Source organism: Plecotus auritus, assembly GCF_963455305.1.
Source record: "Plecotus auritus genome assembly, chromosome: 5".
Taxonomy (NCBI): Eukaryota; Metazoa; Chordata; class Mammalia; order Chiroptera; family Vespertilionidae; genus Plecotus; species Plecotus auritus.
The window spans coordinates 167,428,157-167,440,631 of record NC_137776.1 but is presented as its reverse complement, the minus strand read 5'-3'; the positions used below and the strand labels follow the sequence as shown (position 1 = coordinate 167,440,631).

General features: G+C 40.1%; 1 protein-coding gene across 3 annotated transcripts in view; it reads left to right on the top strand.

Moving 5' to 3' along the window:
* The window catches only part of LPAR1 (lysophosphatidic acid receptor 1), a 135,352-nt gene that overhangs the window by 74,905 nt on the left and 47,972 nt on the right, over positions 1-12,475 (top strand). For all 3 annotated transcript variants that reach the window (XM_080669091.1, XM_080669090.1, XM_080669092.1), the window contains exon 3: positions 9,765-10,512. In XM_080669091.1, the coding sequence (XP_080525217.1) occupies positions 9,765-10,512 (748 nt within the window). The remainder of the gene's footprint in view (positions 1-9,764; positions 10,513-12,475) is intronic.

Sequence of the window (12,475 nt, the reverse complement as noted above, 5' to 3'; positions counted from 1 at the left end):
ATAGATTTAATGCAATCACAATAAAAATTCTATCAGTAGAATTTGAACCCAGGTCTCATGGATTCTAAGGCCTAAGCTTTCAGCCACTATAAATCTACAATGTCATCTCCAATACCCTTTATTTGTCTCCTAAGAAATAGAAAATGTAAGTGAAACATCATCCCATCTTTTAGTGTTGATCCATTAATCATTCTTTGGGCTTGGTGAAGTCTAGTAATAGTCCTTGCCGCTTCTCTTCCCCTCTCCTTGCTCCTCCTCCATCTTTTATTGGCAACAGAACCACTTGCTGCAACTCAGATTGAATTAGATGTTTGTAAAAAAAAAAAAAATATATATATATATCTATACACACACACACATATATATATATATATACACACACACATATATATATGTCAAGCATACAGAAAAGTGGAGAGAGTACTATAATACAATAGTATATCTATTACATAGCTTTGTAAAAATTTAACATTTTGATGTAATTGCTTAAAAATTTTGGGTTTTAATAAGTAAAACAAATGAATAAAGTTGGAACCCCTTGTACGGCCTGATTTTATTAACCTCCCTCATAGCTCAGACCATAAATTGATATTTATCATCTTCCCACATGTGTTTGTGGATATACATATGTGGGAAAATATAAGTAATATATGGATTGTCAAATTATCATGAAAGGGTATTAAAATTTACCAAGTGCATTTCTGTCTCTATTGAGATGAACTGCCTTTTTTCTTTCCTATATTTGTTCATGTGGTCAGTAATATTACCAAATTTTTAAATGTTTGCATTCACCTTTACATTCTGGAATAAACCCTATTTAGTCATTATAACATATATGATATTTATATATAATATTTATATGATATAATAACATAATATGATATATAATTATATAATATAATTTATATATAATATAAATATAAAATATAATTTTGAAATATATTTAGGAACTTTTCATTTATGTTCTTAAATCATATTTACTGATAATTTATTTTGTTTTTATTTTCCTTGTTTGTTCTTGTATCATGGCTGTTCTGGCATCATATAAAGATAATCAAATAAATATACTGAAAATATAAAATCAAAACAGTAATAGTAAGTAATTTCAGGTCAGTGTCAAAACAAATGGAAGTGTCAAAACAAAACAGTGACATGTAAAGGTGAAAGGTTGTCAAGGACAAAGGATGACCTTTAGTCAATTATGCATGTTAAAATATTAAAAGTAAGCATTAAGGAATAGAAATGGAAAATGTTGCTCTTGAACCAGTAGAAGTGGAAAAGGGGGAACACAAAAACTCAACCAGTTCTGTCTTAAATCTGGTGTCTAATCCTGTTGCGGACTGTTCTGCCGATTTTCGTACCCGATATCCCTCCTGTGTACAATTCTTTTGGATGATGAGTCCATTCAGGGGGGCTGCCCTGAGAGACTCCTGCGCGGCTGCATTGAGGTCGGGTCCTCAGGAGAGTGTATGCTGGCTAGTACCAGGAACAGGGAGTGGGAGGGGGTGGGGACATCACAAGCTGGGGACCATGCTTTATGTTAATTTCTCCTTTTGTGGGTTCTCAGACTTAACAGAGAGACTAACTTCAAAGCCCAACTGTGTGTGAGTTACAGGCTTGGGATCCTGATTTCTGAAGGGAATCTTTTATTTATATCCCAACCAGGAGCCTAAGCTAAAATAGACAGACTCCCTTGTTTTCCCCAGTGCAAGGGGTAGATTATTATTATTATTAATTGCTGGTCTGTTCTTTTACTGATATGGAGATCTTCAAGACTCCTAGTTTAATGATTGGGTCTCAGCTCTAACGCACTGCCTCAGTCAAGGCCACGGGTTCACCTTTCCCCCATAATATTTAATGTCCTTTTTCCATAATCTGACAATCTGCTTGCAGGGCAGCCTATCACCTTGGTTTGCATCCCTTTGAGTTCAGCAGTTCATCTAGAAGACATACTTTTCTCCGGCATGTCTTTGTATTTTTAGTGAATTTTCCCATTCCTTCCTCTTAGGACCAATTCAAAACTCACTCTCTTTGGAAATTTGACAAGTATGATGTTGCCCACTTTATCTCAGCCTGTTACAAGAGGTTACAAAAAATGCAAAGTGTTTTGACTTATTTATAATTTATTTATGGAAGTTTCTTTATAGATATGTGTACAGGGTAGGGCAAACATTGGTTTACAGTTGTTCACATGGAAAAAGACTTAAAGTTATGATTATTGCTACAGCTTTAACTGTGTTTTGCCTGCTCACAACTGTAAACCTACTTTTGCTTCACCCTGTACATCATCCTATCTAATAAAACAGAAACATGCAAATTGACCATACCTCCGCTACACCCACAAGCCACGCCCACCAGCCAATCAGGAGTGAGTATGCAAATCAACCCAACAAATATGGTGGCGGCCACGGAGCTGGAGCCAGCCGGAGGCTTTGGTTATTCCCGGTGATGGAGGAAGCCAAGCTTCCCGCCCACCCTAGCCAGTCCTGGCCTCCGCTCAATGCTACAAAGTTTCAATTATAGAAGATAAATAAATCCCAACAAAAATGGCAGCAGCCCCTGAGCTGGAGAGAGCAGGAGGCTTGGGTTGCCCCCGGCGATAGAGGAAGCCAAGCTTCCCACCCTCCCTGGCTGGCCCTAGCCTCCGCTCAAGGCTACAAAGTTTCAATTATAGAAGATAAATAAATCCTAGATACTTGCTTCCAGCTGGCCCTGGCCTCCACTCAAGGAGGCGCTGGAAAAGAAAAAAAAAAAAGAAAAAGAAAAAAAGGAGGGGCTGGGACCTTGGGTCGCCAGGGGGTGATCAAGCCAGGATGGGATGGCAGAGGCTATTGGGGATAAGCAGACCAGCAGGGGGGCCAGTTGGGGGTGAGCAGGACAGTGGGGGGGGGGGCAGTTTGTGGTGAGCAGGCCAGCAGGGGGCAGTTGGGGGTGAGCAGGCCAGTGGGTAGGGAAGGTGGGGGCGAGCAGGCCGGCAGCGGGGGGCAGTTGGGGGCAAGCAGGCCAACAGGCAGAGTGGTTAGGGGCAATCAGGCAGGCAGGCAGGCAGGTGAGCGGCTGGAGCCAGCAGTCCAGGATTGTGAGAGGGATGTCTGATGTCTGACTGCCAGTTTAGGCCCGATCCCTGTAAACCAGCAGTAGGACATCCTTCGAGGGGTCCCAGATTGGAGAGGGTGCAGGCTGGGCTGAGGAACAACCCCCCCCCCCCACCCCCTTGTGCACGAATTTCATGCACGAATTTCATGCACAAGGCCATTAGTATTATATATATTGTTACTTTATAAGAAGTAACATTTTATGTACTTTTTTCAGATAAACTTAAAAATCTAGTAGTTGTATGTTCTTCAGCTATTTTAAGGATTTTGAAACATTTTTTCGTTTGAATCAGCATTGTTTTGTGGCCGATTTTCTAGGTCTAGTGGCAAATTATCCCATTTTTTGAATTGTTTCTAATTTGAGGCCATAAAAAGTGTGGGGACTATATTTCTTGTTAATAGAGCATTAATGGCATTTAATTCTATACTATCTCTTCTCTAATTATTTTTGGGGGAGGAAGTGTGTCAAAGGTCTGATTGCTTTACATTTAAGAGCTAGAATCGAAGAAGCCTTAGAGGCGACTCAGATGAGAAAGTCCGTACTCAGAGTGTCTGGAGACCTGCTGAACAAATTAGCTGGTGAGCACTGGATCAGGAAGAAGTCCTCCGCCACCCCATTGTTGTGCTCTAACAGAAGTGGGAGACCAAGAAGGCTTGATTTATGTCTTATTACTGGTCCTTTATCCAGCATAGATGAAAATCTCTCCTTTAGAATGGCAGTAGAGTACATATTTACATTCTTATCTAAGTACTTACTGAGTCACATAGTTTTAATTACTCGTCTGAGAGCCAGTGCCAAGTGTTCCCTTTTCCCCTTGTCTCTCAGGAGATTGAAAAACCCACTGGCCGGGCTGTGAGTGGCTCCACAGCAGGCACTCAGGTGTGTCATTTTGGCACCCCTCGGAGGCCTGGTGTAGGGCAATGGCATGCCCATACCTGGCATTCCATACGTGTTTGTGAATGTGCACATGAATAAATGAAGTGCGTAGTAAAGATGAATACCACATGTGCCTCTTCGAGTTTGGGCTTGGCAGATTTGTTTTGACTTCTTTTGAGATCACATGATAGAGTGAGGTACATTCTGAGATTTGGAACAGCTGTTCTGTAGAGCAGCCAACGACCCAGGATCCTGAGATGTAATCGGTGGATGTGAAAAGGGCATGAATGTGGATTTCTCTTTCTAGCTTTGAGGACAATTTAATGTGGGGTTAATCCCATTTTATTTACATCTTTTTGCTTGGGCAGGGCACATTTCTGTAACTTATTACAGAGAAATGTCTAATTATAGTGATTTGGATATTGGAATAAAAAGTTTAAAAAAGTATTTATTGAGAGTTTTGTCTGACTGTGTGTTTTCCCCTAAATTTCTTGCAATAGATATTAGTTATTTTTCTGAAGAAGAAAATAAAATAATTCATAGTCTGATCAATAAACATTTTACAGAATTATCATTCTATGCATTATCTTTTTCCCCTATTTTCACTCTTTTTATCTTCTGTAATATGAAAAGTAGTCATCCTACTTTAGTATATTAATTACTCAATTTGGAGGTTTTTGAATCATCATATTTAAACTTATTTTTTTAAAATAAATCATTATTGTTCAGATTATTACAGTAGTTCCTCTTTTTTCCCCCCATTGCTCCCCTCCATCTGGTTCCCACCCAACCCCATGCCCTTACCGCCTCCCCCCCACTGTCCTCATCCATAGGTGTATGATTTTTGTCCAGTCTCTTCCCGCCCCACCCCCACACACCCCTTTTCCCCAAGGATTGTCAGTCCACTCCCTTTCTATGCCCCTGATTCTATTATATTCACCAGTTTATTCTGTTCATCAGATTTTTTATTCACTTGATTTTTAGATTCACTTGTTGATAGATATGTATTTGTTGTTCATAATTTTTATCTTTACCTTTTTTTCTTCTTCTTCTTCTTAAAGAATACCTTTCAGCATTTCATATAATACTGGTTTGGTGGTGGTGAACTCCTTTAGCTTTTTCTTATCTGTGAAGCTCTTTATCTGCCCTTCAATTCTGAATGATAGCTTTGCTGGGTAGAGTAATCTTAGTTGTAGGTTCTTGCTATTATCACTTTGAATATTTCTTGCCACTCCCATCTGGCCTACATAGTTTCTGTTGAGAAATCAGCTGAGAGTCGTATGGGTGCTCCCTTGTAGGTAACTAACTGTTTTTCTCTTGCTGCTTTTAAGATTCTCTCTTTGTTTTTTGCTCTTGGCATTTTAATTATGATGTGTCTTGGTGTGTTCCTCTTTGGATTCCTTTTGTTTGGGGTTCTGTGCGCTTCCTGGACTTGTAAGTCTATTTCTTTCACTAGGTGGGGGGAATTTTCGGTCATTATTTCTTCAAATAGGTTTTCAGTATTTTGCTCTCTCTCTTCTTCTGGCACCCCCATAATTCTGATGTTGGTATGCTTGAAGTTGTCCCAGAGGCTCCTTACACTATCTTCATATTTTTGGATTCTTTTTTCTTTTTGCTTTTCCAGTTGGGTATTTTTTGCTTCTTTGTATTTCAAATCTTTGACTTGATTCTTGAGATCCTCTAGTCTGCTGTTGGATCTCTGTATATTATTCTTTATTTCAGTCAGTGTATGCTTAATTTCTAGTTGGTCCTTTTTCATATCCTTGAGGGTCTCACTAAATTTATCAGCGGTTTCTAGAAAATTCTTGAAAAACCTTATAACCGTGGTTTTGAACTCTATATCCAGTCGTTTGCTTTCCTCCATTTCTTTCCGTTTGTGATCTGTTTCTTTGTCTTCACATTTTCGCTGCTTCCTTGAGTTGGTAGAGTAGCTTTGTGTGTTAGGTGTCCTATATGGGCCAGTGGCTCAGCCTCCCTAGTTACCTGAGGTGGACACTCTTGGTGCACCCCTTTGTGGGCTGTGTGCACAGTCTTGTTGTAGTTAAGCCTTGATTGTTGTTGGTATCACTGGGAGGAATTGACCTCTAGGACAATTGGCTGTGAGGATCAGCTGTGTCTATGATGGGAGAACTTCTGTTCGGGAGACACCCTTATGAGGCAAGATTTGCTTCGGTGGGGCTTTGGTGCTTAATGAGTCTTCCCCCTGAGTGTGTCCCTATGGATCTGAGGAGTTGTAATCTGGATGGTCCCACTCTGACACTGGGTACACTGGGTCTTGGATCTTCAAGGAGGTGCTAATTTTGCCTCTGCCTGAGGCCACCCAGCAGGAGCTACGGAGAGATCTGAAGATTCCTCTTCTTTGTTTGGGGTTTGGAGGTGCCCAGATGAGGCCCAGCTGTGAAGCAATGCAGGTTGCTGTGGGTCCTTGGGCCTTTTTTTGGATGTTCTGGGTCTCTTTGACTCAGCTGCAGTTTGTTAGATAAGTTGAGAATTCAAAGGACCAGGCCATTCATATGCAAAAGCCTCTGCGCACAGCTTGGGTGGGGCGGGGTCTCAGGGCGGAGCAAACAGCAATGGCTTCCCATCAGCCCTGCCCTAAGAGGCCCCCAGGTCTCAGTGTCCCTTGGTAATAGCTGCAAGCCCCTCTGAGAGAAAGTCGCCCTTGAGTTCTGCCCACTGCCAGACAGTCCAGTTTCTCCCCGTATGAGTCTGGGTCCCCAGAGTCTTGTCCAGAACTGGAGTTCAGAGTAGTCGGGAGCTTGTGTCTCCCTCCCGATTGAGAAAGCCAGCAGTGTCCTCAGTAGCCAGCCCTCTCCGCGTGCGCGCTTCCGTACCTCTGCACTTCACTTCCGTACCTCCTCTGAGTCTCAGTGTGCTTTTCTCTTCCCTTCTAGTTGTAGAATTTCCACTCAGCCAGCCTTCCTGTGGTTCTGGATGATGTCTGTTTTGTCATTTAGTTGTAGTTTTGAAGTGGTTGTGCGAGGCAGCAAGTTCAGGTGTTTACCTATGCCGCCATCTTGGTTTCTCCCCTTAAACTTATTTTTGAAAATTATTGTTATAATTTAAATAGTATGTTTTGACTCTTACCTGATTAATAAGAATATAAACAGTAATTTGCATACTTCTGAGTTCCTTATTTTCAAGTTCTTATTGATATGGTAATTTTAATTCCAGATTATTATTATATTATTATTTTAATAATTATACCTTCAAGAATTATTTTTGATGTTTGCTTTGTTTAATAACCATATGAAGAGCAATTACTTAGACTCATGTTTGGTGTTTTTTTGATGTACAACATATGAGGTATAAATTAATTATTTCCAAAGGGAGTTCTGAGTGATTGCAAAGTCCAGGGTGTTGCCATGGGTGTGGGCAGGTATGTTGTAATGAAACAGAAAGTCATCAGAGATGAGGTCAGAAACTGAAAGGCAAAAAAAAAAAAAAAAAATGAGATGAGTTACCCAGAGTAATGGCAAGATTTGGGTGGAATGGAACATATAAGCCAAATTCCCAGATCTCAAGTGAATGAGATTCTGTGAAAGGTACGTAAGACACCAATATGTGTAGGACAAGATCTTCACTACTCCCTTGGACTATGATCTTTAAGAAACAGACAAGTTAACACATTGCGGACCAGTAGTTTTATTGCTAGCTTTACCCAGTGGCCAGATAAGTTTCTATTGAATGAGTACAAAAAACATTTTTACATAAATGTTACAGGCATGCTTTAAAATTAAATACCCATTGCATTTTGAAGTTATTTATTACATGTTCTTACAAGCTAATATTTTTTTAAAGTATGATACTTTGTAAAACACTGTGTAATATGAAGCGAGAATTCTCATGATCCATCCGTAATGTGTTAAGCTATAAATAATTATACAACATGCTATGTGTAATGGTAGAAGCATGATCTAAAAGCTTTTCAAGTCTAGATGAGGAAAGAGACTCTTGATACCTGGATGAATTAAAAGACTAACCATTTAGCCAAAACCAGTTTGGCTCAGTGGATAGAGCGTCAGCCTGCGGACTGAAAGGTCCCAGGTTCGATTCCGGTCAAGGGCATATAACTTGATTGCGGGTACATCCCCAGTAGGAGGTGTGCAAGAGGCAGCTGATCGATGTTTCTCTCTCATCGATGTTTCTGACTATCTATCACTCTTCCTTCCTCTCTGTAAAAAATCAATAAAATATATTTAAAAAAAATAAAAAATAAAAGACTAACCATTTAATAAACATTTATACTGTTGGGAAACTTTCAGGGTTTGTAAACATTTATGCACAACCTGTGGATATTGAATAGAATATTTGGTCTAAAATAGTGGTTAACTATGCTGCACACCTGAAACTCATACAGTATTAGAAAGTCAACTACACCCAAAAGTAAAAAAAAATAATAAAAAAATAGAGGTTAAAACGATCACATTTGCTAAGTAATTAATTAAATGGAATACCAACTAAAAGAAAAAAGGTAGATGTGAACTGTCTTCAAGAAATATTTTCACCCTGCTGGTATGGCTCAGTTTGTTGCGTGTCATCCAATGCACTGAAAGGTCCCCAAGGCCTAGGGAGCCTGCCCGTGCATGAATTTCATGCACCAGGCCTCTAGTTCCATTATAAACTTCCTCAATCCTTTTTGGATTCAAGTAAGGTATAAATAATAAGCAAATATATTCTAGTTAATGACGTTAAAAAATAAGAAAACACGTAATACATTATTTATCACTCCACATTTTAGAAGATATTCTTTTTTTTTTCTTTTTAATATATTTTTATTGATTTCAGAGAGGAAGGAAGAGGGAGAGAGAGAGAGAAACATCAATGATGAGAGAGAATCATTGATCAGCTGCCTCCTGCACTCCCCCTACTGGGGATTGAGCCTACAACCCAGGCATGTGCCCTTGACTGGAATCGAACCCAGGACCCTTCAGTTCGCAGGCTGACTCTCCATCCACTGAGCCAAACCAGCCAGGGAATAGAAGATACTATTTATCTAATCTAAGTATACCTCGCTGTTTGTAAACCAGTGTCAAAAGGTCAGCTGCTCTTTGGACATTACATTAGGTAACATATTCCTTATGTCTTCCAAAAAGAAAAATGTCCTCAAACATCATAGATTGGTTAACGATTGCTATTCTGGGGACAAGGAGTCGTGGGGGTAGACAGTGCTGCCCACAGGAATGTTGAACAGCAAATGCTGGCTTTGGGCAAAGAAGCTTTGATCCATAGTGACCTCTTTGAAATGTTGGGACTGATGGTCCTTGTGGGGACTTGTATTAAAAATGTCTGTCACAGACAGGACATTCTATGTGAGAACAGAAATGCTGAATAATAGGGCAATGATACCCTATCTATAAACCAACTATGTTTACAGATTCCCTAAATAACAGGTCCAAGTCGATTTCACTATGATAAATATTCCAGTTGTAATGCTCTGCCGAATTCTCATCTTTCTCATGTATTTTAAGTAAGATTTCTGGGCCATGTGGCTTTTCTAGTAAACATCAATGATGTGCAACCACCAAGCACAGACCTTGTCATTTATTTAACTCCAACTGTCTTTAATCTTGAAACTCTTGAGGATAGTAATACAGTGAGAAACCTTGAGGTTTCAACATAATCATAGAACATGTTGCAGAAGCAGATTTTCAAATTCTTTGCTTTTGTGTGTGTGTGTGTGTGTGTGTGACATTTACCATCGAAATCTTGTGTTATCTATATGTCTTTTTATTTGGATTCCGTGGTTTCTTTTTTTCTTTGGTTTTCATCTTTCTTCCTTTCTCTCGCAGTTCACAGCCATGAATGAACCACAGTGCTTCTACAATGAGTCCATCGCCTTCTTCTATAACAGGAGTGGGAAGTATCTCGCCACAGAATGGAACACGGTCAGCAAGCTGGTGATGGGGCTTGGGATCACCGTCTGCATCTTCATCATGTTGGCCAACCTACTGGTCATGGTGGCCATCTACGTCAACCGCCGCTTCCATTTTCCTATTTATTACTTAATGGCTAACCTGGCCGCTGCAGACTTCTTTGCTGGGTTGGCCTACTTCTACCTAATGTTCAACACGGGACCTAACACTCGGAGACTGACTGTCAGCACGTGGCTCCTCCGTCAGGGCCTCATTGACACCAGCCTGACGGCCTCTGTGGCCAATTTGTTGGCCATTGCCATCGAGAGGCACATTACCGTTTTCCGCATGCAGCTCCACACGCGGATGAGCAACCGGAGGGTGGTGGTGGTGATTGTGGTCATCTGGACCATGGCCATTGTTATGGGTGCAATTCCCAGTGTGGGCTGGAATTGCATCTGTGATATTGAGCATTGTTCCAACATGGCACCCCTCTACAGTGACTCCTACTTAGTCTTCTGGGCCATTTTCAACTTGGTGACCTTTGTCGTCATGGTGGTTCTCTACGCTCATATTTTTGGCTACGTTCGCCAGAGGACTATGAGAATGTCTCGGCACAGTTCTGGGCCCCGGCGGAATCGCGATACCATGATGAGTCTTCTGAAGACGGTGGTCATTGTGCTCGGTAAGCGTTGTCTTGTCTGTCGCTTGCTCTACGGATTCTCGATGTCTTACTATAAACTACGTTAGTTCAGGATAGTGGTAAACGATGGTATGAATATTCACCAGAAGGTATGCAGGACTTACCAGGGGATGAAGTACTTTTTATCAAATCTCTGTGGTGAAGTCAGCATACCAGTCTTTCTACAATGACAGAATTAGCTTTAGGGAAATGCGTGTCTCAGTGGCTTAGTGTAAATGATGATGTGAAAGATATCATCGATGAGTTTGGCTATTTAGTATTGAAAATTCCAGCTTTGACAGGTTTTCCTGTAGTCCAGTTGTGGGATTTTTGCCTTGTGGTCTCTATGCAAGATTTTCAGATAGAAAGTGTTTATTATGTAATATGAATATGTTTTCATAGATAGCTATGTTTATGAATCTATTTATAAATAAGTTATCTTTCACATTCTGTAATTGTCACTACACACATGTAGGTAGTATATCAAGGTTTTGTATAGATTTACTGCATAAAATGGATTTGAATTAATAGCATTCTTCATCTCTATGAAAACTTAGTTTTCCCCCCATTAATTTTCTATTTGTAGTGGTAGAAGTTAATTTATATTTTAAGGTGAGAAGCAAGTTCGTATTCTTCTATGTATACGCAAACAACTTTTGCCTTTAAATAACTATTGTTTTTCCTGGATGAAAAATTCATGGTAATGACCAGGAGGAATATTTTTATTTCTTCATTTAAGTACTCAGGGAATTAAAGAACATCTAAGTTCCAGGTCCTCTTCTGACCCCTGGAGATTTACCCACAAAAAGGATACACACAGAACATTTCTCTTGGAGCTCAGAGTGCGTCTTGTAAAAGTTCACCCAGCGAGAATTCGTTTAAGTAATTACCCTATTGGATCACATTTTCTCCATAGACTATATTCAGAATAGTGTTTGATCACGTTTTTAAAAATATCTTTTAGCATTTCAGTTTTCCCCATGGACATTCAGTGGAAAGTTCCTCTAATGCTCTTTGGGCCAATTTCTAAAGCCGTGTTGAATGCATGTGACCTGGGATTGCGTGGCTCCTCTGAAACGCCAGGAGTTACATTCATTTAGTCCCTGGGAAGAGATGGAGCCCTAATCATCACGGAGTAAACTAGCATTCTGGTTGAGGCATTGGTCCGATTTATTTTGATTAGGGCAAATCATCGTGGAGGTCATAGCTGAGTATGATGATTGAGACCCTCACGTAGACCTTAAGGATAAGGATGAGACCTGGGAGTTGCTGATACAACTGAAGTCCTCTCTGTAGCTAACTGGACACTGATAATATTCCCACTGGGGACTACAGCCCCTCAGATATGAGATTATCTTATTTCTTCTAACAAAGCTTAGTAGAAGTACAAAAATGGTTTCCCTATATGTTAATTGTCACCAAAAACCTTGGGAATTTGAGCATACCTGTGCCATGAGGACATATTTTCCATGATAGACGAAACACATCTTATGGGGGCCACTTTTCCTATTATACCTCAAGTGCTGCTGCTCACAGTTCATAGAGCCGCTAGCAGAAAAGGACTATTGAACTTGGAGTATGAACCTGCCAAGTTCTTGTTTTGATTTTGACCTTTGTATAATGCCTAACAAACTGAGGTATGCAGTATGCTTCAAGACTCATGCACATTAACTTTTGTGTCGCATTGGATTGCTTTGTAGGTTAAATGAGAATGATTTTGAGGGTTTATGAGGCAATAGTTTCAGTGTATATCTGCCCTACATGCCCCTTCCACCCCAGCACACCAACCCCAGACTTAAACATAACAAAAATAATGTTGTCATCTGAAGTTTAAGCTTGGAGACTCTGCAGATATCAAATACAGGTGACAACCTCTGGGAAAATAGCATTATTTCTATAGGTATGTAATGGAAGAAGTTTTATGTGTATGTGACTGTAACATAGGAAAGAGAAATAAAATAAATGG